The sequence below is a fragment of the Rattus norvegicus genome, chromosome 19 (genome assembly GCF_021556685.1).
Source record: "Rattus norvegicus strain SHRSP/BbbUtx chromosome 19, alternate assembly SHRSP_T2T, whole genome shotgun sequence".
Classification (NCBI taxonomy): Eukaryota; Metazoa; Chordata; class Mammalia; order Rodentia; family Muridae; genus Rattus; species Rattus norvegicus.
Genome location: NC_141552.1, coordinates 23,073,524 through 23,099,227, shown reverse-complemented (window position 1 = coordinate 23,099,227; position 25,704 = coordinate 23,073,524). Strand labels below are relative to the sequence as shown.

The 25,704-nt window shown below is 41.0% G+C and overlaps 1 protein-coding gene across 2 annotated transcripts; it reads left to right on the top strand.

The window, feature by feature from the left end:
- Positions 1-3,781: 3,781 nt before the first annotated feature.
- Positions 3,782-8,459, top strand: LOC134483533 (disks large homolog 5-like). 2 transcript variants are annotated; one of them, XM_087596471.1, is made up of 6 exons: positions 3,782-3,938; positions 4,969-5,128; positions 6,304-6,448; positions 7,080-7,242; positions 7,962-8,067; positions 8,191-8,459. In XM_087596471.1, the coding sequence occupies exons 1-5, from the start codon at positions 3,812-3,814 to the stop codon at positions 8,024-8,026; spliced, it is 660 nt and encodes a 219-aa protein (XP_087452597.1). In that variant the 5' UTR covers positions 3,782-3,811; the 3' UTR covers positions 8,027-8,067; positions 8,191-8,459. The 2 variants fall into 2 exon arrangements, with proteins under 2 accessions (XP_087452597.1, XP_087452596.1); XM_087596470.1 differs by lacking the exon at positions 6,304-6,448 and having other exon boundaries at positions 7,079-7,242.
- Positions 8,460-25,704: the final 17,245 nt, after the last annotated feature.

Genomic DNA, 25,704 nt, shown 5'->3' with positions numbered 1-25,704 from the left:
AGTTTATTTACCGTCACCTGCAACTCCTCCTGAGGAACAGTGCTCTGGCCTGATGCTTTTGTGTTCAGCCGTATCTTCCTCTTTCTTCTGTGCTTACCACTGTAACACAGGAGAAGCTTCTAATATTAATGTTGCCAGATCGTTCCAGTCTTGGGGATAATTCTATTCTGAGTTGTGTATGGATTTAATATCTTCTTTACATATGATGAATGTATACTTCAGGAAATGACTGCTTCCTTGTTTCTATTAAGATCTAATCTCTAAGGGATTCTGATTAATTTTCCTGAATCTTGGGGTTATATATCTTAGGCCACCAGGTTGGTATGTCATCACTCGCTGAAGTGAGGTTAATTTTATAACACCTTTTGGCCACCCACTTTCAATGTCATTATGTGGTATTGCCTTAGGCTCTTTTATACACTCCCCTGGCTTTGGCTGAGTATATGTTCGAGGTCTCTCTACTACTGTGCAAAGAAGTGGGAGCTAGAGCTGAGCCAAAAAAAATAAGAAAGTATTTGTTCATCCAAAAACCAAAACAAAAAACAAACACATAACCAAAAATAGTTCTAGGGTTAAATATTTGTCCTGGTGCTGAACTACACTGCCAGAAGGTTTTTTGTTAAGTAAATAACACAATCTTGGGGATGACAATCTGATCAAATATCCTGAAACATGGGTTTGCAGTGTTCCCTACATTTTATAAATCAAGTACTCTGACCACCATTTTGGTTGTTTCTGTGTTTCTGTGTTTGGTTGGTTTGATGTCTGAGTGCATCATCACGGGAATCCCAAGGAAAATCAGAAATGGGTTCTTGAAGCTGATGCACAGGGCCAGTATAGACCTAAATACTACAGAGGACACCCTGATTCTTAACACAAGGGATCATTTCCCCTCCCTCTTGTCACATAATTTATGACAAGATGTCACCTTTCCTAACCTTAGCCTCTTTTCCTAAGTGTTGCTGAAGGGAAGATTTGGTGTCAAGGGGTCTGGACTCAAACCACACCAACACTGAATTCATTTAAATAGGTGTAGTTTATTGAATGCACACACCAATACAGTTCAACCAGAGCAACAGCTCACAACTGGGTACTGGACATTGCTAGGCCCAGCTCATTGCAAGATCCACGTGGGCTAAAGCACAAGTGCTGGATGCTGCTGTCTATGGCCCTGACTCAGGACATTTTACACATAATTGTTCCTATTTGCCTTGAATCTGATGGGTCCTATGTGAAGTTTATAGTTGGGGAACTTGTTAATAATAACAAACCTCATAACATACAGAACATAACAGGGTATGTGACCAGCACCACACACTTCAGTGTCAGGTTTTTTTGTTTTTTGTTAGTTTGTTTCTTGGCATCCATGATGTGGAGGCATATTACAGAACAATAGGAAAGAGCTGGCTGCTGTGTAACAAATTTGCTGCTATTAAGGTAGGTATGGGGGCAAGACCTCAGCAGTAGCCCTTAAGACGGGAAGGAGATGATGTGTTTGATAACTGAAAGGAGCTGCCTCAGCTGTGTTTCTCTGCCTGCTCAGTGCCCATTCAACATCACTCTGTCCCTGAAGAGGAACTCAAGGTCTGCTGCCCACTGCCTGTGAGCCAGGACTAGGCACAGAAAGGCAAGGCCACAACACTGGTTTCCATTTCCTCAGTAATGCTGGATTTCCACTAACGTACTTGGATACACAAATACAGTGTGGTAAGTTATAATAGATCCTAATCATTCTTACATAGGGCAGCAGTTGATTGACTACAACTAATTCTATTTAAGAAAAAAAGAAACCTGACTCTTATGGAAATACACAAAGAAATATCTAAGATGGTGGGGAATGAATTCTGCCATGGACTGACCTCAGAAAAGTGGGATTGGGAGAAAGATGCATGGTTAAATAGCCCACCAGGTTCACATTGTGTCAACTTGATTTAATCTAAGGACAAAGAAGTGGAGTATGTCTGATGACTTTCTTCTAACCCCTTGAAAGGATCCCTGACGATTGGCCTCAGTATATCACACTTCTTGATGGGGCAACAACACTCAAGGAAGCTTTAGATTGTCATAGGCACAGTATTATGCTACAAACACAGATTAGATGATACTAAGATGTTCAGATGGCGATATCCATTTCTATGCACTCTTAAGTGGACCTAAGGAAATAGAGATCAAGATCTTTAGAATAGAAAGATCAGTTCCAGCTTTTTCTACCATTCCAAACTGAACAACTGGTAGGGAGAGAATGGTAGATAATCGAGAATTCGTAGATGATGCTTTGAATGAAGTGTGGGTTTCTGTGCTGGTTTTAGACAGGCTCTCAAGTATTAAATGTTGCCCTCCCCCTGGCTGGCCAGGTTCACTATAAGCTCAGATAAACCTGCTTCCACCTTCCAATACATAGGCTTGCAAGAGTGGCCTCCAAGGACTGTGAGGACAGCATTAGCCTTTGACAGTTGAGGTGTGCAACCCACAACTATAGATTTCGTAGTTTTCAAATGTCTACCAGCTATTTCAGGTTGTTGCTGTTATATGCCTGTCAATCAAGGACAGAGAAAAATAACCTGATAGAGAGCAAGGACATGGTGATCACATCCTTGCCTCTTCTGTATGTTCTGGATGAAGTTTGTTAAAATTCCAATTTATATAGGGCCCATCACATTAAGGGTCACTGTGCACTGTTCTATCTAAAATGGCCTAATCAGAACTGACTCCCATATAACACTTCCTGCAGTCCTCATATGAGAATCTTGAGCTTTTTGTTTTGACTTTTTCTTTTCTCTTTCTTTCTTATTTTTTTTCTTTATAAGTTGAGAGAAAGATAGGGCCATGAATTTGCCCCCAAATTTGAACTATGGATGTGATCAATCAATGTTAGTGTGTGCATTTTATAAGGTATTCATTTTTTACTGTGATAGATGAATTTGTGTTTGGTGGGGTGGCCATTTCCCAGTGTACAGGTGCTGGAACCTCGCTCTATCCACTTAATGATGTTTATAGCCTCATTTTAGATGTTTATGTGTACCCCCTATACCTCTTGACTATTTCATTTTTCTGATATGAACTCATGGTCTGTCTTACTCAGGCCTGTCAGCAGTGCTCCTTTGGCGACATTGGTGCAGAGAGGAGAACCCCACAAGCAGCATGAGGTTCCCTTCATTGGTGGCTCCAATATTAAACTTTCCTCTGCCAACTGGTCTCCACACTTTTCCTAGAACCATAAAGACTTCAAATCTTTCAACCAAGGAGTTTTCTGGCAATTGTCAATTGCTAAGCACATGACTTCATGAGTGTTCCCCTAACACACACCCATGTTATAACCTACCATGCAGACTATTTCTTGATGTGATTTAAAGCACTCGTACATAATGAGACAGGAGAACTTTTGACTGTATATTCAAGTTGGTATGAAATCTCAGGAAGTTTTAATGGCTAACATTGGTGAATGTGGACAATTTGAGTTAGGATGAGACATTTTGGGGCAAGATATGGAAGGAAACATTCATTTAAATGCATAGGAACTACTAAGTTTTTTATAATCAAGCCTTGAGGAAAATTTGGCTTTGGAAGCAGGAGATGCTCAGTGGCTCTGCCCCAGGAAAGTCTCCTGGAAAGGGCACCTCAGCTTATGCTCAGTACAGGGAGAACATTAGCAGGAGGCAAAGTCTGCTCCCCGTGACATCTGCTGTCCCTTCTTGGACATTCTATTGTCTCCTAGAGAGTTCTTGGCATCCTCTGTGATGTCACCTGTACTGTAGTGACGACCAGTGCCCTAGTTTCTCTCAGTCTGAGTCTGGCAGTCACAAGCTAAGACATGTTTTCCTGTCTTAGGGGGCATTTTGGGAGGGGGAACATCGATTGTGGAGAGACTAGAGTGAAGGAGTCTGGCCTTTCGTCTCAAAGTAATGATGGACAAAGACAGCACTTCTGGGGAATGTGTAGTAAGTTCTGGGCAGTATATTTTGAGCTTCCTGTCAGGGGGGCTGCAGGCTTAAGCTGACCTTTCTAGCAATGGGCCATAACAACTGGAGCATCTGAAAAGGAATTGAATTTTCATGAATATCACAATTCCTTAAAGTCAAGGATTTCAGAACTTTAGTTTCCCCATCCCCACAGGGAGGATATGGTAAGGCCAATGCTAGTATACTGTGAATTTCTGGCCTTTACTTTTACAGTGCATTTGTTATGTTACATTGATATAATAACACCATCAGGAGTCATGGAGGGTCCACCTTTTCTGAGTTTAGACAGGACAGCCATGTATTTCACTATCATTGCTTCTTTAAATACAGTGGATATCTGACAGAAGGAACAGGGAGAGAATTGTGCTCCAGGCAATAACCTTATGTTCTTAGACCTTCTCTGATTTCTTCTAATTGCAGGGTCATCGTTAGCTTTATATATTAGAGGTTGTGTGTTACAAACATTTTTCTAAAATACCAAAACTATTTGGAACGTGTAGACCAAGATTCAGCCTGTATCCTATTGGCACTTCTGGGGCATTTGGTGTTTCAAATAGGGGAATTGATAAGTCTGTTCACCATATCCTCCCCAGAAATGCATTTTACATCCAAAGTTGTTGGCATAGAGTATCAGGGTAGGACATCTGAGTGTCTCCAATCACTCAAGTTTTGTGGATGGTGAATTTATCATCTGACTTCTGAAACCACAGGGGTGAGGGTCCTGAAACCAATCTGGACCCCGTTCAGCTGATAATAATCCGGGAGAAGCCATCTCCGTGGTCCATGTAAGCATGTGATATCCGGCATAGGGAACACCTGGCTGCTTACATCTCTTGGTCTCTATAGAGTAGTGGGGAACTGAGATCCACTGAGGAGGCCTCATAAGCATAGACCAATCGCCTAGCAATGACACTGGGTTCCAGGCTTGTTCTGTGTAGGCCTCACTGTGGTCTATGTACACTCTATGCATTCTCCACATGCAGGTTCACTTGTGTTCTCCTACCTACAGATGCTGGGAGAGAAACATCATCCCCTGGAACTGCCCTAAGCGAGAAGCAGGCCAAGAAGGAAAAGGAGAGACTGATTAAAGAGCTGCAGCTCATTACCGAGGAGAGAAATGAACTGAGAGATCGCCTGAGGTTTCTGACAGAGAGATCCATGAAAAATAGGTATGAACCGAGCCAAATGGTCTTGTTTCATTCCTGGGTCTGCAAGGTTACCTTCATCTTATCCATTTAGGTTTTGGGTTCTAGAAAGCTGTGCCTCCCTAACCACCCTGTGCTAAACCTCACCTCCCATATAGAGGAGATTCAGAACCTGACCCTTCCTGAGGAGCGAGATGGAAAATGGACTCATCTGCTTCCATTTATTGAAAAGCAGAACTTGTGGTCTGAATGAAGATTTCAGGAATAAAGTCAGGGAGAGTGAGTGCCCAGTGTGCATTTGCAAAGCCCTTGACAGCTGGTGGCTTTGCAAGATTGTAATTGCAGTGAGTTTATGGTGAGTCTCTGTACTTGCTAGGCAGGGGACTGAGTGCTGGAAGATCCAGGCAGCAGCCTGAGGGGCCTGGTCTCAAACTGTTCATCTCAATGCTTGACTAGAAGGTCTCAGGCTCAGGCCTGTTTGTCATTGTCTGTGTGTCTTATACTCTGAGACAGCAATGGTGCATGTATTTCTCCTGTTTCTCACAGTGCTCTCTGTTTCCATATTTGTCTTTCTCTTTCTCTGACTCTTTACAATTCTCTATATTGTGGGTGTGTCTCAGTTTGTGAGTCTGTGTGTGCAAATGTCCAAATACATATGGACAACTTTTATATGTTTATATTTCCCTCCACAATTGGAATCTAGTGGTCTATGTCTTGGGCTGAGTATTTACCTGTAACACTTTCATGGTGATGTGAATGCTTTGTTCTGGGAGCCCCACTGTCAACAGCACAGTTCTTTGCCTATGTGAGCACGTTTGCCTGTATATTTGTATTCGTTGTGCAGATTATAATTTTGTGTTGATATATGGTCTTTTATCAAAACAGGATAAAAGAAATCACAGATTTCTGGGTGTGTTGGGGTGGGGGAGCATGGAGAGGTGTGGCCAACGCTCTTGATAGCTTAACTGGCTTGACTGCAGATTTCTTCTTGACTGAACAAAGGGAGCCAGGGAGCCCTCCATCTGGATGCTGAGATTCTGGTGTCCTGGACTCAGAAAAACACGTTTCTGAAGCTGAAGAAGATCCCAATATGTAGAATTCAGAAGGTGTCCTTCCAGGACTGGGGTAGTACAGGACCCACCCTGAGTTCATATATTCCTAAATTCTGATGTTCATTGTATTCTATCATTTGGGGCCAGGCCCTACTTCAGGCCAAATCCTTATTATGAAGACCTGGAGAGAATGGAGGAGGCGGTCATGTCAATTCTGCACAACTTAGAGATGGAGAACACTGAGATCCATGAGAACAGCCATAAGCTGAAGAAGGAGATGACCTTCTCTAGCTAAGTCCTGGTCAGAAAGGCTATCACCTGTGGAATGGCCATTTCTGACTTTCATTGTTCTGGATTGGATGATCTTCAGCTCTGGTTCTATCTCTTGTGCTGTTCACACATCAGTGTGCCAGGGTCATTAGGACTCAGTTTTCAGTTCCATAAAAGACTGTTACTCATCCCAGGATTGTTTAGGCATCTTCAGACGGCTCTAGATAGAACAGCACTGATTGAAGTCAGCAGGTTATTAGGCTGACCTGGACCTCTGGGGTCATACCAGGTTTTACAACACTCAGTGCGTGGACCACATGGTTAGCATGACCTTCTCTTGGTTGTACTGACCTCCTTTGAGGGTACTGGCCCACTGCTAATTGATGTTGCCCCCATGCATTGGGCTTTCATGGATAGATGTAGATCTGTGTTCTTTTTGAGAGATGTGGACAATAATTGGTGCTTGAGCCAAACAAACAATTTATTCTCCCCCGAATTAACTCTTTGCAGTTTGTGCAGGAGCATTATATGTATCGAGATGTATTTTATTAAGTCTTCATGGGTATCTGGGTCCTGGTAGAGTTAGTGGCACTCAGGAGTGAGAATGGGAGAAAGGGGCAGCATGATCTTACTATGCAGACTGTATTTCCAGAAACCTGCTCAGCCAGCTCCTGATGGAGAACACATGCAGGAAGAAGTTGGTCCCACTGAAACAGGAGAGCAAGGAGGTACATCTTGATTGTGCACTGAAACAGAAATATTTGGTTGACTTCAACAAGAAAGATAAAGACCAGCAACGTCCAGACCCAGCATCTGGTAGGGACGAGCAGATATGTTAGCTTAACAATATCTGATATCATTTCCCAATTTGATTCATCTTTGCTTTCTCCTATCACCTTTCAATTTACACTCACAACCAGCCAACCACCTCATGTAATGGAATTGTTCATTGCTCTGTCTATGCACAAGTATTCTGGGAAGGTAAACACTTTTCAGAAACTGAATTATTGTGCAAGCATATTTTGCTGCTCTTTTTGAAGCTGTAGTCTAGAAATGGTGACAGATTAATAACACACCTCATTATTGCATATCCATGTGATAGATTGGATCCTATGCAGAGTTTTGAACAAGTTCTTGGTTCTTTGACAAGTGACACTCTCTGGTCATGTGACTTCTTGTGTAGGAAGCACCTTTCTGGGATAAGAACCAAGTGCAAATGTCAAATTAGTTCTTGTCATTGGCTTTAACCTTGGTGACATATGGACATCTCCTTTCTTCCTGCAACCCAATGAGGTCTCTTCCCATTGCCCTGTTCTTGGTTTGCACTGGTATAAGTCTGGGTCCCAGATTGTCAGCCCACATTATTGTGAGGCTTGCCGGAGATTTTTCTCTTCCTGCAGTTAGCAACAATGATATCAGTTAAAAGGTCCATGTCGACTTTCCAATAGAACTGAGGTGGTAGAAGGCAGCATTCTGACAGCTGGCTTGCATTTCCCCACAAAATCAGTGTCTGAAAAACTGCCTTCCTCTCCCAGGTCTCAGAAAGTGCAAGAGAGCTGGAATTGGACACACCCCAGTAAGAGAGCTTCCTGAAGAATAAGTTGCTTTCTCAGGAGTCTCTGATGACAAACATCCTGAATGGTAACAACATTTTTTGGATGAAAATTCTTCCTCAGAGTTAATTTGTCATTTCTTAGAGACCCTAAATTTATATAACAGTAAGCCATCCTGACTGATTGAGGTCTTACTCACTTTCTTCTTCAGAAATCACCACTTAAGAGACAACTGGGGGGACCGCCTTTCATTATGTGTGCTAGAAGAGAAACAGCAATACATCTGTGCTTCTAAATGTTCGTGAAGAATATGATGTTTAGAAATATTTTTGTTATGATTTTAATTGAAATTTTTTTGTTGTTTCATATTTATATGTTCTTGTTACTATTTTTCACTTTCGAATATTTTTAAATATTTTTATTCATTTTAATCCTGTTTTGTTATAAAATGTATTCCTTATGAATAAATATTGAATTCTATCTCTTGACTCTTAAAACCATCATTCTTACTCAAGGGTTCTGTCCCTCCTGTGGACTTAGAACTGAGAGGTGGAGATGGATCTCTGCATGTTCCATGGAGCCTGGGCTAATAAGTGAATTCAAAGTCACCAAGGAGTACCCAGTGTGACAGTGTCTTTTGTGTGGATAATGAGGCTGTTTCTCGGACACACACTTTATGAAGTAATCACTGACATGCTCTACCCAATTGTTAGGGTTCATGTGGTTCTTCTGAGAGAGCAGCAGATGCTCTACCCTGTGAGTCATCACCACAGCTCCTGAAGGTGGCTTTTGTTATTCCACATGAGGTGCTGTATTAGGTGGACAGGATCACCTCCAATCAAATAGAGAGATCTCAGGAGATGTGTGTTCACAGGGAACTTACTGAGCCGTGCGTGCTCAATGTGTTAGGTTGTCAGGCATCCCTACAGGGCTCTGGTGTCCCCACTGCTCATTGAGGGTCAGGATCATCCTCCAGCATCACTTAGTGTCCATATTAGAGCAGATCTTTCACCTGTTATCTATGATGACCATATGTATTATGCACATCTGATAAAATACAGAATAGAAACTAGATTCCTTTAGTCCAGATTGGCATAATGAGTTTTTTTATTGTTAGCAAGAAAATTTTTTTAATCTCAGCAGTTTAGGGAGGAACCTCAAAGCATCCATAGTGAATGTAGCCTGCAGCTGTGAACAGAGGTTTCTGTTGGAGAGCAGGCCTGTGCAAGCCCAACCTAGGTGGGACAGTTCAAGCTACCCTTTTTCCATGGCCAATCTGGGATTGTATTGAGAATGTATTTTTTCCAGGTGACTGATTTCCAATTTATGGAATTGAACTAACTTACTGAGAGTGGAGGTGACTCAGAGAGTTAAAGTACAGAAGGAATAATCCAGAATGTCCACAAAAGCTTGCTGTCACACCAGGGCTTTTAAAAGCTCAGCAGGTAGAGAAGCAATGTAGTATTTGGTTATTCTCATGCTTAGGTCTAGTCATTCATTATAAGCTGAACATGACACAAAAAGAGTCATCTGTGTCACAATAGAAACTAGTTGTAACTAGATTCACACCACACTATCACATCACCACCGTATTTGAGGTTCTCAGTTACTATCTAAGAACCTGGAAGAGGCCTGGGTCTTGCTACACAAACTCATAATTTATGTCTTCATGACACTGTGTGCTTTGTTCTGTTGATGCTACCATTGGCATACAATACCTTGGATACTTTGTGCTGACATCTGTGACCTGAGACAATAGTTCATGTCATCCTAACCTGAATAAACTGTCCTTAGAGTACAGTGTGGTAGGAGGGGCCTTCTTTTCCTATGAGATAGCAAAACATTTCCAGTCTTCAGTCAAGTCTGTCAGCTATTGTCAGTGCCTGTCTTGAGATGTCCACCTTTTCAGCTGAGAGTCTTCATCCAGGCTGCTCTGTAATTCTGTAGAAGATTAATAGGTTCCAGCCCTAGGATTTAATTCATTGGGACTGTACTTGCCGAACATGCTCAAAGCCCTGTGTTCCACCCTAGACCTCTGTGCTTTAGAGAAAGAAAATAAAGAACCACATTGCACGTGAAGTTTCTCCTCCAACAAAAGGAGAGCCTGCACAGGGCCTCTCTAAGCCCCAGGTTCCCCACAGCTCCCTCCATCAATTCCATTATTGGTGTGTTTTCATTACTGCTCACTTTCTTCTTTGTGTGCAAAGAATGTGCACCATGTCAGAAAAGTGTGTGTGTGTGTGTGTGTGTGTGTGTGTGTGTGTGTGTGTGTGTGTAGTCCCTAATGAAAACTGTCAAGTTACATGCAGACATATGCTAATACTGTCCCATGGCACCTTGCAGGGAACACTGAAATGGTGGGCTGCTTTAATACAGCCTAAAACGTGCTGTGCATTGTTTTCAGTAAGGTTTTGACGTCATCACAACTATAGAGAGCAGAAAAAGCTTCAGTAGTTATATGTTGCTCTTACCAAGATGAGGCCAAACCTGATCCCATAGAATGTCAGGTAGGATTTGATGGCAGGAAATTAATTCAGGGCTCAAATCAAATTAGTCAGTTACAAAAAAAGTGAAAAATACAAAGAGTGAAGGGAAGCAAGGTCTGTGGTTTGGGTCTTTTTGGTTTTTTTTTGTTTGTTTGTTTTGTTGTTTGTTTCTTTTTTTGTATTTTTGTTGAGAAGATCCACCACATAGGCAACTCCTCCACAAACAAACTGCATACCATAGACAATACTTAAGTTGACTCAATTAGAAATGGAAAGAGGGATCTAACAATAGACAATGAACAAATTCAACAATCATTAGGTCTTATCTCAGAGGCCTTTACTCAAGAAAACTGAAAATCTATTTGATATTGGTATTTTCTAGACAGATAACAATTACCAACATAAACACAGATCTGGGAAGGTACATGGATAATTCTCAGAAGAAAATAGATACAGTCAGTATAGCTTGCCCCTCCAAAAATTAAAAAGCGAAATCTCAGGCCATATGGCTTTAATGCAGAATCCTATCAGACTTTTAATGAAGACCTAATAACAATAGTGCTTCAATTATTCCACTATATTGAAAGAGAAGGAACATTGTCAAACTCCTTCTCTGATGTCATAATCAACCTGGTGTCTAAACCACACAAGGAGCTCCCTACACAGAGTGTAAGCCAACCAGGGGGCCATGGTGAGTACTCATGGTGGGAGGGACTAGCAGAGGTGCTATGGCCTTGGTGTGCACAGGCTTAGGGCTGGGGCAGGGTGCATGGTGAGTGTCTGTGGCCACTTGAGCTGGGTCCCAGTGGGTGCCCAGGGAGGTCACAGGCCAGTTGTGCATCTTCTACCTGTCTGCGGGGCTTCTGGCCCAGCCAAGCACAGCCTTCATCCTGGACATCCACAAGGACAATGACATCAGGAAATGGGGGGATCCCCTGAGACTCTCTGGCTTCTTTGGCCCTGCACTGCAGTTGCAGTCAGAGGAAAAGCAGCTGTGAGTTCCCCAACTCTTCCCAACCTCTCAGGTCTCCATGCTTTCCCACTCCAGAGAGGAGGAGGGCAGGGCGAGCTCTGCTGCTGCCTGTTCCATGCACCCAAAGCCTAACTTTTGTCTGGAGGTCATTGCTTGCCCCTGACCCTGCCCCTGACCATGAACTTGCCCCTCCCCCTACCCCTGACCCTGCCTCTGCCCTAGGCACCTAGGGGAAGTGAGGAGAGCCTAAGGGACAGACCCCAGGCCAGGACCCCCAGAGGCTTGTGTCTCCCTTTTCCTAGAAGTGTTATCCTCAATTCTCCACACTGAGTTTCCTTTGGAAGGAACTGGCAGGTGGAGGGCTTTGCTGAGGCTGGGATAGTGGTGGGACTTATGATTGAGGGAAGTCTTTCAGGGAGATGGAGGCCTTTCTCAAACTCTCTGAAATCAGGTACTCTCCCTGGTTTGAGAGCCCTGGGAAAGTTGGGAAGCTACTTTTCCCTGTCTTGTGTGACTTTCCCTGCACGGTGGGCTCTCCTGCAGGAGACACTTTCACAGGCTTCTTTAAAAGCACCTTTTCCTCAGATCCAGATCAGCTGTGAAAACAGGCTTCTCCTTGTCAGGGTGAGAGCTCCCCCTCCCAGCTCAGGGCTACAACTCCATAGGATCCTCCAGTCACAATGCTGGGTGGGTCCTATGGAGGAGTTAGAGCAAAGTGCCCCTTCTGAGAGTTGACTTCTGAGAAGAACAGACCTGAGAGAACAGAGTGCATCCCAGGGGAGAAAAGAGGCCTGAATGATTTTAAATTGGAGAAAAACCCCATATCCACCATCTAACAACTTTAGGGTGTTTGCATGTGTGGACTTCAGAACCTTAAGGTCAGATTTTCTGATAACAGCTGCTAGGTGAAGCTGAAGTCTGCAGTGGGTGGGATTGTCCCAGGCAGGGAGGAGATCTGACTCTGCAGGCCTGGCCAGCTTCTTCATTCTCCTGAAACTAACTGTTGGTCAGCTGTAAATCTGAAGTGAGAGTTGGTTTCTGTCAACTCAAATGGATGACATTTCAAGTCTCACACATTATGTGAGAGAGACACATTTACCCACGGGTGATTTGAACTTACTTCTATAGAAGTGACTTGGAGCCAACAGAGGGAAAACATTCTTGCCTTTAGCATTCTGTCTGTATTAGAGACTACAGGGACTGGCTTCCTGGACAGACATGGCCAAGCAGACACACCGTGTAATGGGGGGAAACTGAGGTAAGAAATGTCCTGGGGACAGTGATTTCAGATTGTGCCTTTACCCAGGAATCTCTGTTGCCATTAAGGCAAGCGGCCTTGGGCCTCCTAACTTGTCACTACGTCAGGGTGTCTCTGCTCTTACACCTGTGTCAGGATCTTCTTAGATGAAGGCCTCTCTTTTAAAAAAAATGTATATAATGCAATGTTTCTCAAACTCTGGGCCACGACCACTCACAAAGAATGTATATCAGATACCTTGCATATTATGACTTATAAGAGTAGCAATATTAGTTATGAAGTAGTACTGAAATAATTTTATGGTGGGAGTCATCACAGCATGAAGCGCTGTATTACAGGTGTGCAGCACTAGGAGTGTTGAGAACCACTGCCATAGAAGCTGACAGATGGGAGCAGACCAGAAAAAATACCTCCATTCACATAACAATTAAAACCCTAAATGCACAGATCAAAGAAAGAATATTAAAAGGGGTAAGGTATAAATATGCAGTAACAAATTAATTCAGACCTATCTGAATTACACCAGACTTCTCTTTTTTTTTTTTATTAACTTGAGTATTTCTTATATATATTTCGAGTGTTTCCGGGCAAACATCCCCATCCCCCCTCCCCGTCTTTATGGGTGCTCCCCTCCCCATACTCCCCCCCTTGCCGCCCTCCCCCCAACAATCTAGTTCACTGGGGGTTCAGTCTTAGCAGGACCCAGGGCTTCCCCTTCCACTGGTGCTCTTACTAGGATATTCATTGCTACCTATGAGGTCAGAGTCCAGGGTCAGTCCATGTATAGTCTTTAGGTAGTGGCTTAGTCCCTGGAAGCTCTGGTTGCTTGGCATTGTTGTACATATAGGGTCTCGAGCCCCTTCAAGCTCGTCCAGTTCTTTCTCTGATTCCTTCAACGGGGGTCCTATTCTCAATTCAGTGGTTTGCTACTGGCATTCACCTCTGTATTTGTTGTATTCTGGCTGTGTCTCTCAGGAGCGATCTACATCCGGCTCCAGTCAGCCTGCACTTCTTTGCTTCATCCATCTTGTCTAATTGGATGGCTGTATATGTATGGGCCACATGTGGGGCAGGCTCTGAATGGGTGTTCCTTCTGTGTCTGTTTTAATCTTTGCCTATCTATTCCCTGCCAAGGGTATTCTTGTTCCCCTTTTAAAGAAGGAGTGAAGCATTCACATTTTGATCATCCGTCTTGAGTTTCATTTGTTCTAGGCATCTAGGGTAATTCAAGCATTTGGGCTAATAGCCGCTTATCAATGAGTGCATACCATGTGTGTTTTTCTGTGATTGGGTTACCTCACTCAGGATGATATTCTCCAGTTCCAACCATTTGCCTATGAATTTAATAAAGTCATTGTTTTTGATAGCTGAGTAATATTCCACTGTGTAGATGTACCACATTTTCTGTATCCATTCCTCTGTTGAAGAGCATCTGGGTTCTTTCCAGCTTCTGACTATTATAAATAAGGCTGCTATGAACATAGTGGAGCACGTGTCTTTTTTATATGTTGGGGCATCTTTTGGGTATATGCCCAAGACAGGTATACCTGGATCCTCAGGTATTTCAATGTCCAATTTTCTGAAGAACCTCCACACTGATTTCCAGAATGGTTGTACCAGTCTGCAATCCCACCAAAAATGGAGGAGTGTTCCTCTTTCTCCGAATCCTCGCCAGTATCTGCTGTCACCTGAATTTTTGATCTTAGCCATTCTCACTGGTGTGAGGTGAAATCTCAGGGTTGTTTTGATTTTCATTTCCCTTATGACTAAAGATGTTGAACATTTCTTTAGGTGTTTCTCAGCCATTCAGCATTCCTCAACTGTGAATTGTTTGTTTAGCTCTGAACCCCATTTTTAATAGGGTTATTTGTTTCCCTGCGGGCTAACTTCTTGAGTTCTTTGTATATTTTGAATAGAAGGCCTCTATCTGTGTGGGATTGGTAAAGATCTTTTCCCAATCTGTTGGTTGCCGTTTTGTCCTAACCACAGTGTCCTTTGCCTTACAGAAGCTTTGCAGTTTTATGAGATCCCATTTGTCGATTCTTGATCTTAGAGCATAAGCCATTGGTGTTTTGTTCAGGAAATTTTTTCCAGTGCCCATGTGTTCCAGATGCTTCTCTAGTTTTTCTTCTATTAGTTTGAGTGTGTCTGGTTTGATGTGGAGGTCCTTGATCCACTTGGACTTAAGCTTTGTACAGGGTGATAAGCATGGATCGATCTGCATTCTTCTACATGTTAACCTCCAGTTGAACCACTACCATTTGCTAAAAAAGCTATCTTTTTTCCATTTGATGGTTTTGGCTCCTTTGTCAAAAATCAAGTGCCCATAGGTGTGTGGGTTCATTTCTGGGTCTTCAATTCTATTCCATTGGTCTATCTGTCTGTCTCTGTACCAACACCATGCAGTTTTTATCACTATTGCTCTGTAATACTGCTTGAGTTCAGGGATAGTGATTCCCCCTGAAGTCCTTTTATTGTTGAGGATAGTTTTAGCTATCCTGGGTTTTTTGTTATTCCAGATGAATTTGCAAATTGTTCTGTCTAACTCTTTGAAGAATTGGATTGGTATTTTTGATGGGGATTGCATTGAATCTGTAGATTGCTTTTGGTAAAATGGCCATTTTTACCATATTAATCCTGCCAATCCATGAGCAAGGGAGATCTTTCCATCTTCTGAGGATTTCTTCAATTTCTTTCTTCAGAGTCTTGAAGTTCTTATTGTACAAATCTTTTACTTGCTTGGTTAAAGTCACACCGAGGTACTTTATATTATTTGGGTCTATTATGAAGGGTGTCGTTTCCCTAATTTCTTTCTCGGCTTGTTTCTCTTTTGTGTAGAGGAAGGCTACTGATTTATTTGAGTTAATTTTATACCCAGCCACTTTGCTGAAGTTGTTTATCAGCTTTAGTAGTTCTCTGGTGGAACTTTTGGGATCACATAAATATACTATCATATCATCTGCAAATAGTGATATTTTGACTTCTTCTTTTCCGATCTGTATCCCCTTGACCTCCTTTTGTTGTCTGATTGCTCTGGCTAGAACTTCAAGAACTATATTGAATAAGTAGGGAGAGAGTGGGCAGCCTTGTCTAGTCCCTGATTTTAGTGGGATTGCTTCAAGATTCTCTCCATTTAGATTAATGTTAGCAACTGGTTTGCTGTATATGGCTTTTACTATGTTTAGGTATGAGCCTTGAATTCCTATTCTTTCCAGGACTTTTATCATGAAGGGGTGTTGAATTTTGTGAAATGCTTTCTCAGCATCTAATGAAATGATCATGTGGTTTTGTTCTTTCAGTTTGTTTATATAATGGATCACGTTGATGGTTTTCCGTATATTAAACCATCCCTGCATGCCTGGGATGAAGCCTACTTGATCATGGTGGATGATTGTTTTGATGTGCTCTTGGATTCGGTTTGCCAGAATTTAATTGAGTATTTTTGCGTCGATATTCATAAGGGAAATTGGTCTGAAGTTCTCTTTCTTTGTTGTGTCTTTGTGTGGTTAGGTATAAGAGTAATTGTGGCTTCATAGAAGGAATTCGGTAGGGCTCCATCTGTTTCAATTTTGTGGAATACTTTGGATAATATTGGTACGAGGACTTCTATGAAGGTCTGATAGAATTCTGCACTAAACCCGTCTGGACCTGGGCTCTTTTTGGTTGGGACACCTTTAATGACTGCTTCTATTTCCTTAGGAGTTATGGGGTTCTTTAACTGGTTTATCTGTTCCTGATTTAACTTCGGTACCTGGTACCTGTCTAGGAAATTGTCCATTTCCTGCAGATTTTCAAGTTTTGTTGAATATAGGCTTTTATAGTAAGATCTGATGATTTTTTGAATTTCCTCTGAATCTGTAGTTATGTCTCCCTTTTCATTTCTGATTTTGTTAATTTGGACACACTCTCTGTGTCCTCTCGTTAGTCTGGCTAAGGGTTTATCTATCTTGTTGATTTTCTCAAAGAACCAACTTTTGGTTCTGTTGATTCTTTCCATGGTTCTTTTTGTTTCTACTTGGTTGATTTCAGCCCTGAGTTTGATTATTTCCTGCCTTCTACTCCTCCTGGGTGTATTTGCTTCTTTTTGTTCTAGAGATTTTAGGTGTGCTGTCAAGGTGCTGACATATGCTCTTTCCTGTTTCTTTCTGCAGGCACTCAGCGCTATGAGTTTTCCTCTTAGCACAGATTTCATTGTGTCCCATAGGTTTGGATATGTTGTACCTTCATTTTCATTAAATTCTAAAAACTCTTTAATTTCTTTCTTTATTTCTTCCTTGACCAGGTTATCATTGAGTAGAGCATTTTTCAATTTCCATGTATATGTGGGCATTCTTCCCTTATTGTCATTGAAGACCAGTTTTAGGCCGTGGTGGTCCGATAGCACGCATGGGATTATTTCTATCTTTCTGTACCTGTTGAGGCCCGTTTTTTGACCAATTATATGGTCAATTTTGGAGAAAGTACCATGAGGAGCTGAGAAGAAGGTATAACCTTTTGCTTTAGGATAGAATGTTCTATAAATATCTGTTAAGTCCATTTGTCTCATGACTTCTCTTACTCTGTCTAAGTCTCTGTTTAATTTCTGTTTCCATAATCTGTCCATTGATGAGAGTTGGGTGTTGAAGTCTCCTACTATTATTGTGTGAGGTGCAATGTGTGTTTTGAGCTTTTGTAAGGTTTCTTTTACGTATGTAGGTGCCCTTGTATTTGGGGCATAGATATTTAGGATTGAGAGTTCATCTTGGTGGATTTTTCCTTTGATGAATATGAAGTGTCCTTCCTTATCTTTTTTGATGAATTTTAGTTGAAAATTGATTTTATTTGATATTAGAATGGCTACTCCAGCTTGCTTCTTCTGACTATTTGCTTGGAAAGTTGTTTTCCAGCCTTTCACTCTGAGGTAGTGTCTGTCTTTGTCTCTGAGGTGTGTTTCCTGTAGGCAGCAGAATGAAGGGTCCTCGTTGCGTATCCAGTTTGTTAATCTATGTCTTTTTATTGGGGAGTTGAGGCCATTGATGTTGAGAGATATTCAGGAATAGTGATTATTGCTTCCTGTTATATTCATATTTGGATGTGCGGTTATGTTTGTGTGCTTTTCTTCTCTTTGTTTTGTTGCCAAGACGATTAGTTTCTTGCTTCTTCTAGGGTATAGCTTGCCTCCTTATGTTGGGCTTTACCATTTATTATCCTTTGTAGTGCTGGATTTGTAGAAAGATATTGTGTAAATTTGGTTTTGTCATGGAATATCTTGGTTTCTCCATCTATGTTAATTGAGAGTTTTGCAGGATACAGTAACCTGGGCTGGCATTTGTGTTCTCTTAGGGTCTGTATGACATCTGTCCAGGATCTTCTGGCTTTCATAGTTTCTGGCAAAAAGTCTGGTGTAATTCTGATAGGTCTGCCTTTATATGTTACTTGACCTTTTTCCCTTACTGCTTTTAATATTCTTTATTTTGTGCGTTTGGTGTTTTGACTATTACGTGACGGGAGGTGTTTCTTTTCTGGTCCAATCTATTTGGAGTTCTGTAGGCTTCTTGAATGCCTATGGGTATCTCGTTTTTTAGGTTAGGGAAGTTTTCTTCTATGATTTTGTTGAAGATATTTACTGGTCCTTTGAGCTGGGAGTCTTCACTCTCTTCTATACCTATTATCCTTAGGTTTGATCTTCTCATTGAGTCCTGGATTTCCTGTATGTTTTGGACCAGTAGCTTTTTCCACTTTACATTATCTGTGAAAGTTGAGTCGATGATTTCTATGGAATCTTCTGCTCCTGAGATTCTCTCTTCCATCTCTTGTATTCTGTTGGTGAAGCTCGTATCTACAGCTCCTTGTCTCTTTTTTTGGTTTTCTATATCCAGGGTTGTTTCCATGTGTTCTTTCTTGATTGCTTCTATTTCCATTTTTAATTCCTTCAACTGTTTGATTGTGTTTTCCTGGAATTCTTTCAGGGATTTTTGTGACTCCTCTCTATGGGTTTCTACTTGTTTATTTATGATTTCCTGGAATTCTTTCAGAGATTTTTGCGATTCCTCTCTGTAGGCTTCTACTTATTCTCTAAGGGAGTTCTTCACGTCTTTCTTGAAGTCCTCCAGCATCATGATCAAATATGACTTTGAAACTAGATCTTGCTTTTCTGGTGTGTTTGGATATTCCGTGTTTGCTTTGGTGGGAGAATTGGGCTACAATGATGCCATGTAGTCTTGGTTTCTGTTGCTTGGGTTCCTGCACTTGCCTCTCGCCATCAGATTATCTCTAGTGTTACTTTGTTCTGCTATTTCTGACAGTGGCTAGACTGTCCTATAAGCCTGTGTGTCAGGAGTGCTGTAGACCTGTTTTCCTGTTTTCTTTCAGCCAGTTATGGGGACAGAGTGTTCTGCTTTCGGGCGTGTAGTTTTTCCTATCTACAGGTCTTCAGCTGTTACTGTGGGCCTGTGTCTTGAGTTCACCAGGCAGGTCAGTTGCAGCAGAAAAGTTGGTCTTACCTGTGATCCCGAGGCTCAAGTTTGCTCATGGGGTGCTGCCTACGAGCTCTCTGCAGCAGCAGCAACCAGGAAGATCTGCGCCGTCTTTTCCAGGAGCCTCTGTGCACCAGGGTTCCAGATGGCGTTTGGTGTTTTCCTCTGGCGTCAGAGATGTGTGCAGAGTGCAGTCTCTTCTGGTTTCCCAGGCGTGTCTGCTTCTCTGTTGGTTTATCTCTCCCTCCCACGGGATTTGGGTGCAGAGAACTGTTTATCTGGTCTGTCCCTTCAGGGTCTCTACACCAGACTTCTCAACAGAGACTCCAAAAGCCAGGAAATCCTGGACAGATATAATGCAGACCCAGGATCCTATACCCAGCATAATTCTCAATCATCATGATGGAGAAACCAAGATATTTCATGAGAAATCCAAATTTAAACAATATTTTTCTCTAAGACAGCATAATAGATGATAATAGGAGGAAAACTCAAAGATAATGAGCTAAACTATACCCCCCAAAAGTAAGAAATTATTCACTTCGCAATAATTTCAAAAAGAAAAAAAGACAAGCACACAAACATAATTTCACCCACAATCAGAAAAAGAAACGAAAGCAGCAATCATTGGTCTTTAATATTTAACTAGTCCGTCTGTCACCAATTCCCCAGCTCCTAGGGACCACTTTTGCCAGCCAAAGTGTATACAAGAATGGGTCTATGGTTCTAGGTCCCTGTGTAGAAGAGGATTGATTGACTTACCTCACTTTAATGTGCTGGTAGGCCCTTGGCTCTTGTGAAACCTGTTGCCCACCAAATTGGGATCCTAGAGGTGTGAGGTGGAAATGGATATGTGTGGTTGGGGGAGCACTGTCATATAGGCAAAGCCGAACAGAAATGGGAAGTAAGGCTTGATGAGGGGATACTTGAAAGGGGGCCACAGTTGAACTATAAGTAAATAAAATAGCAAATTAATAAAATAGCCAAAAATAAAATAAATAGTAAAAAGGTAAAAGAAAAATTAAACCAAAACAAAACAAAAGAATTCCCTGTAGTGTATTGGCCTAATTCTGCTTCTATTTTAATTCTAATTTGGAGAACTCAAGACTGGCTAACCCCAAAAAAACTGACCCTGTTCCCAGATAATTGTGATTATAAAGAAGCCAACAGTCAACAGCTGCACAGCAGAGAGATGGGGGAGCTGAGCTTTGAGGGCTTTGCTAGAGAGGATCATGAGGAGGGAAGAAGGAAGAAGAAGCAGCCAGAGAATAAAGGAAGAACATGTGTGATGGAGAGGAGAGAGGAAGAGGACAGCAGCCATGGTTAAGGGAGAGGAGTGCCTGGTCCTGAGGGCTGTCCAAGTGGAACAAAGTGCAGCCAAGATACTACACAGTCAGTAAGAGTTGAGCGTTATTGTTTGGAAAGTAGATCTGATACCGTGGAGGGCAGGCAGCTGCCCAGCTACTGTGCTGACTAATCCACACTAAAAATAAATTTAACAAAAGATGTATAACCAGTAAGACAGCTCTGTAGAGGATCCTAAAAGGAATACTTTAGTTTGAGGGAAGGATAAAATACCAGAGAACACAGGGGATAAATTTACAAAACTAGGACAGTTAATCAAAGAAGACTGTGAAAACCACAAAAATTTACATAATGACAAAATTTAATACATAGCTTTATAATAATAATTACATACCACTAAACAATATCTAGGATGATGGGGCATGAATTCTGCCATGGAATGAACTCAGAAACGTGGGGTTGGGAGAAAGATGCATGGTTAAATAATCCACCAGGTTCACATTGTGTCAGCTTGATTTAATTTAAGGACAAAGAAGTGGAGCATCTCTGATGGCTTTATTCTAACCCCTTGAAAGGATCCCTGGGATTGGGCTCAGTACATCACACTTCTTGCTAGGTCAGCGACACTCAAGGAAGCTTGAGATTGTCATAGCACAGTATTAGGCTAGATATACTGAGTAGATGATACTAAGATATTCAGATGGTGATACCTGTTTGCGTGCATTTTTAATGTGGACCTAAGGAAAGAGAGATCAAGGTCCTCAGAATAGAAAGATCATTTCCAGTTCTTTTCTACCATTCCAGACTGAAAGACTGGTAGGGAGAGAATGGTAAATAATAAAGAATTCGTAGATGATGCTTTGAATGAAGTGTGGGTTTCTGTGCTGGTTTTAGACAGGGTCTCAAGTATCACATGTTGCCCTCTCCCTGGCTGGCCAGGTTCACTTTGAGCTCAGATAAACCTGCTTCCACTTTCCACTAGATAGACTTACAAGAGTGACCTCCAAGGACTGTGAGGACAGCATTAGCCTTTGACAGTTGAGGTGTGTAACCCACAACTATAGTTTTAGCCACGTTTTCCCATGTCTACCAGCTATTTCAGATTGTTGCTGTTCTATGCCTGACAATCAGGGACACAGATAAATAAACTTATAGAGAGCAAGGACATGGTGATGACATCCTTGCCTCTTCTGTATGTTCTGGATGAGGTTTGTTAAAATTCCAATATTGCAAAAAGCTTTATATAGGGCCCATCCCATTAAGGGTCACTATGCATTGTTCTATCTAAAATGTCTAATCAGAACTGAACACCAGACAATACTTCCTGCGAACTTCATATGAGAAGCTTAAGTTTTTTTGTGTTTTTTCCCTTTCTTTTTTCTCTCTTTATCTCTTTCTTTCTTTCATTCTTTCTTCCTTCGCTTTATAAGTTTAGAGGGATGTATTTTGGGCCATTGATATGCCCCTAATATCTTAGTTATGGATGTGATCGATCAGTATTAGTGTATGCATTCAATAAAATATCCATTTTTGACTAAGGTAGATGCTTCTGTGTTTTGTGGGGTGACCCATTGTCAATGTCTAGTGAGGTGGGGCCCTGGGTACGGTCGCATACCCCCAGGACACAGGGGGTGCAGAGCAAAGGCAGAAGCAACTGCACACAGTTGCAAGCTTTATTAATCCTTATAAAGCTAGGAATATGAATAACTACAATTTTCATTTTGTCAAGATTCCATAAGATCATTATTCCCAGGATACCAGGAACAACTGAGGGAAGACTAAACAAAGAAATACGAAAAAACAAAGGCTTCTTCTCAAAATATTCATATAACAAATCACCTCTCTTATTATAATCAAAATATACTCACCATTACCGAGAGAGCGTTAGAACCACTTCCACAGAAACAGGACACAGCAGAACATAGCTTAGGGCCAAGTGAGAAAAACATTTTGTTCTCCAGGGTGGAATTCCAGCCCCTACGTGAATCTGTCACCAGGCCTTTCTTGACCCTGCCTGGGAGCTGCATCTCTATGTCTTAACAATTCCTTCTTTTTTCTTTTTTTTTAAAAGTAATACTTTCCATGACATAGCTACATGTCCTTGGAGGGGTTTAATCATGTAAAAATAAAGCAACATAATACATAATGTACATAAGATTATGGCAAACTAGCTCCTCCCAAGCTATGGAAAATCCTTTGAAGCCAAGCCTTGGGATCTAATCCTGTCAATTGATCACCCAAGAATTTCGCTATTTCCATAGGGGTAGTATCTTCTAGCTATTTACCAAAAGATATTCGAACATCATATTTCAAGGCATTAATTACTTTTGTAGCACTTTCATTACCTTCTAAATAGGCTTGAATTAACTTCCAATCATGTTCTGTATCATTATCCATATATTCATTAACACAAAAGTAGTAGGATTTCAATCATATCTTAAATCCTCATATTTTTCAATAGGTAACATCTTTCGACCCAACCATTCTACTGTTTGTTTTGAAACATCTACTTGATGTTGAAGTCTAGTATCAATTTTAGTTTGCTCTATCCATAACTCATGTGAATCTTTATGCCAGTCTTCAACAAAATGCTTTGTCTCCATAGATGTTTTTAATGCTATGCTGGAAATGGCTGCCGAAGTAGCAACAGAAATAAGGCTTAAAATAGTAGCTACAATGACTCCAATAATTCCTTTACTTCTCTTCAGCAGATATTAAAAAAAACAATAATCACATGATTAAGAGGATCTTGAGACCAATGACGTCCCAAATTAACAGGCATCCATACATATATTTTTGCTGCATATATTAATAGAATCTTGATTCATAGTAAACTGAACAGATAAATTAATACATGAATACAAATGACAGTTAATATAAGGAAATCCATTATTAAAATTAAATCTACCTATTAAAAACAAATATGGCATAGGAATACAAGTAGTAAGCTTTTCTTTCTTAAATATCATAAAATTATACTGAGAGGCAGATTGAGCAGGCCCAGAAAAGCTTCCATTAGCAATCACAACATCTTTTAATGCAGTGACAGTCTTCCACAAATGAGCTTGGAACGCAGTAGGATCTTCCACAGAGGCCAGTCGATTATCAGCAATGCCACCATCTCCACATTCCCTCAGCAAGGATCCATTAAGAATTTCATTCTTCTCTCCGTTCATCCTGGTAACATTTGACAAATCACAAGTGGTAACATTCCATTTTGAACATGTATTAATAAATTGTCCATAAACACCCCAATTTATCTATTTATCTTGAATAATTTACAAAACATGCCAGGGCATTTTTCCAACTGCATGTGTGATATTTTAAGCCTATATAAGTAAATTGATCACAAATAGGATATACTGGCTCGCTAACAAACGTAATGCTATTCCAATTTTGGTTATAGACCAAGCTGACAATCCTGGAGCCTGTAACATTTATTCCTGGGAATAGTAAATTTTGATAACCCATTTGTGGGCATGATCTCTGTCCTAAACACAAAGGCATCATTAATCCAGCATAAGGAAAATTATACAAAGCTCCATCACGTCTATTCAAAAAGTTAAATTATTCCAAAGAGATGATAAAATGCTTGGGGTGGTGTATAAAACCTCATCTGTTTCCCCCCAAGTAGCAGGTTGAAATAAAGGCGGATAAGGAATATAAGCCCGATAACTCACATTGGACGCAGCAGAAGAAACCGTGAGTAAAGCACACATTGCTAAGAATAAGTGCTCAGCAGTAAAGGGCTTTCCTGAAGGAGACAACATTTTTTCCTTTCAGTGCTTAATCGCTTCACCTGACCCCATATAGGTAATGGGCTTGTCACTGCACGGATCCTTATCCATTGTTGTTTGTGGACACTAAGAGAAACCAGGGCCTCAGTAATGGAGGACACCTCCTCATCTCCTGAGAACATCCATCAGGAGAAAATGTAGCTGGTTTAACTGGATTCCTTTGAGGGTAGGGAGCGGTTCTTATTATTCTGTGCTTGGATCCATCTCCTGGGTAACCAGAATTGTCTCCCATCCTGTAATGAGACAAAACCCTCTCCCCTATATACAATGATGTCCCTTCCTGCCATTCAGCATCTCTGTCAATTTTTATCCATACTGTCTGTTCCATGCCTTTTGGGGAAAGTTAACAAAGTGTCTATCTGCTCTTGATATAACTTCACCTTGTGGTAAATAAAGAAAATTAATAACATATAATGCTTGTGCCAATATAGCTCTGTGACTGGTCTGCAAACTCCATTCAGGCTGTGTAAGGTCATCTCTTTTCTTCCTTTTCAATTTTATAATTTGTCATTTCAGGGTATGGTGAACTCTTTCAACAAAATTTTACCTTGGGGATTGTATTCTATACCAGTAATATGTACAATATGATATCGTTGACAAAGTTGTTTAAGTTGATAAGAAATATATATATTTTGGTCCATTATCAGTTTTAATTTTAGAGGGCAGTCCCATAACAGCAAAAGTTTCCAATAGATGCTGTAGAACATGAGCAGTGCGTACTCCTGGCAATGGTGTAGCCCACACAAATTTTGAAAAATTATCTATGCTTACATCTATATATGAAAGGCGACCAAACTCAGAAATATGGGTTATATCGATCTGACACGATGTATTAAGTTGCATCCTTCTGGGATTAATTTCAGATGGAACACATTTTATAAGTGAAGGCTCACAAATACGACAATTAGCAATAATTTGTTGGCTTCAGAATAAGGAATCTTACATTTAATATGGAAATATCCAACATTGGCATGATTGTAACTGTTTTCTTCTGGGGTAGCAAATTCCACTAATTGATCTACCATAGGATTGCCAAGTGTTAAAGATCCTGGCATTTTTGAATGTGAATGTGATCTAATATGTGCAATGAATATTCTAGAGTTTCATAATAGTAATAGTCCTTTAATATGTGAGAATAACAGTTAATATAAGCTTAGATGTAGAAACAAGAGCAGTCGCAATATTCTGTACTACTCCTACAACATAAGCTGACTCGGCTATAATATTTTTACATCATGAGTAAAATCTGGCAATACATTAATTACTGCTAATACTTCATTTTGCTGTACTGACCCAAAAGAAGATTCTTGTCCCCAAAATTTATCTTTGGTCCAATAAGCCATCTGTCTTAGATCTTTGGTCTTGGAGCCATCTGTAAACACAGTAATGGCAGATGGTAATGGATTAACGGAAATTAGTGTATTTATCAAATTTCTTTTTGTTTTCTAAAG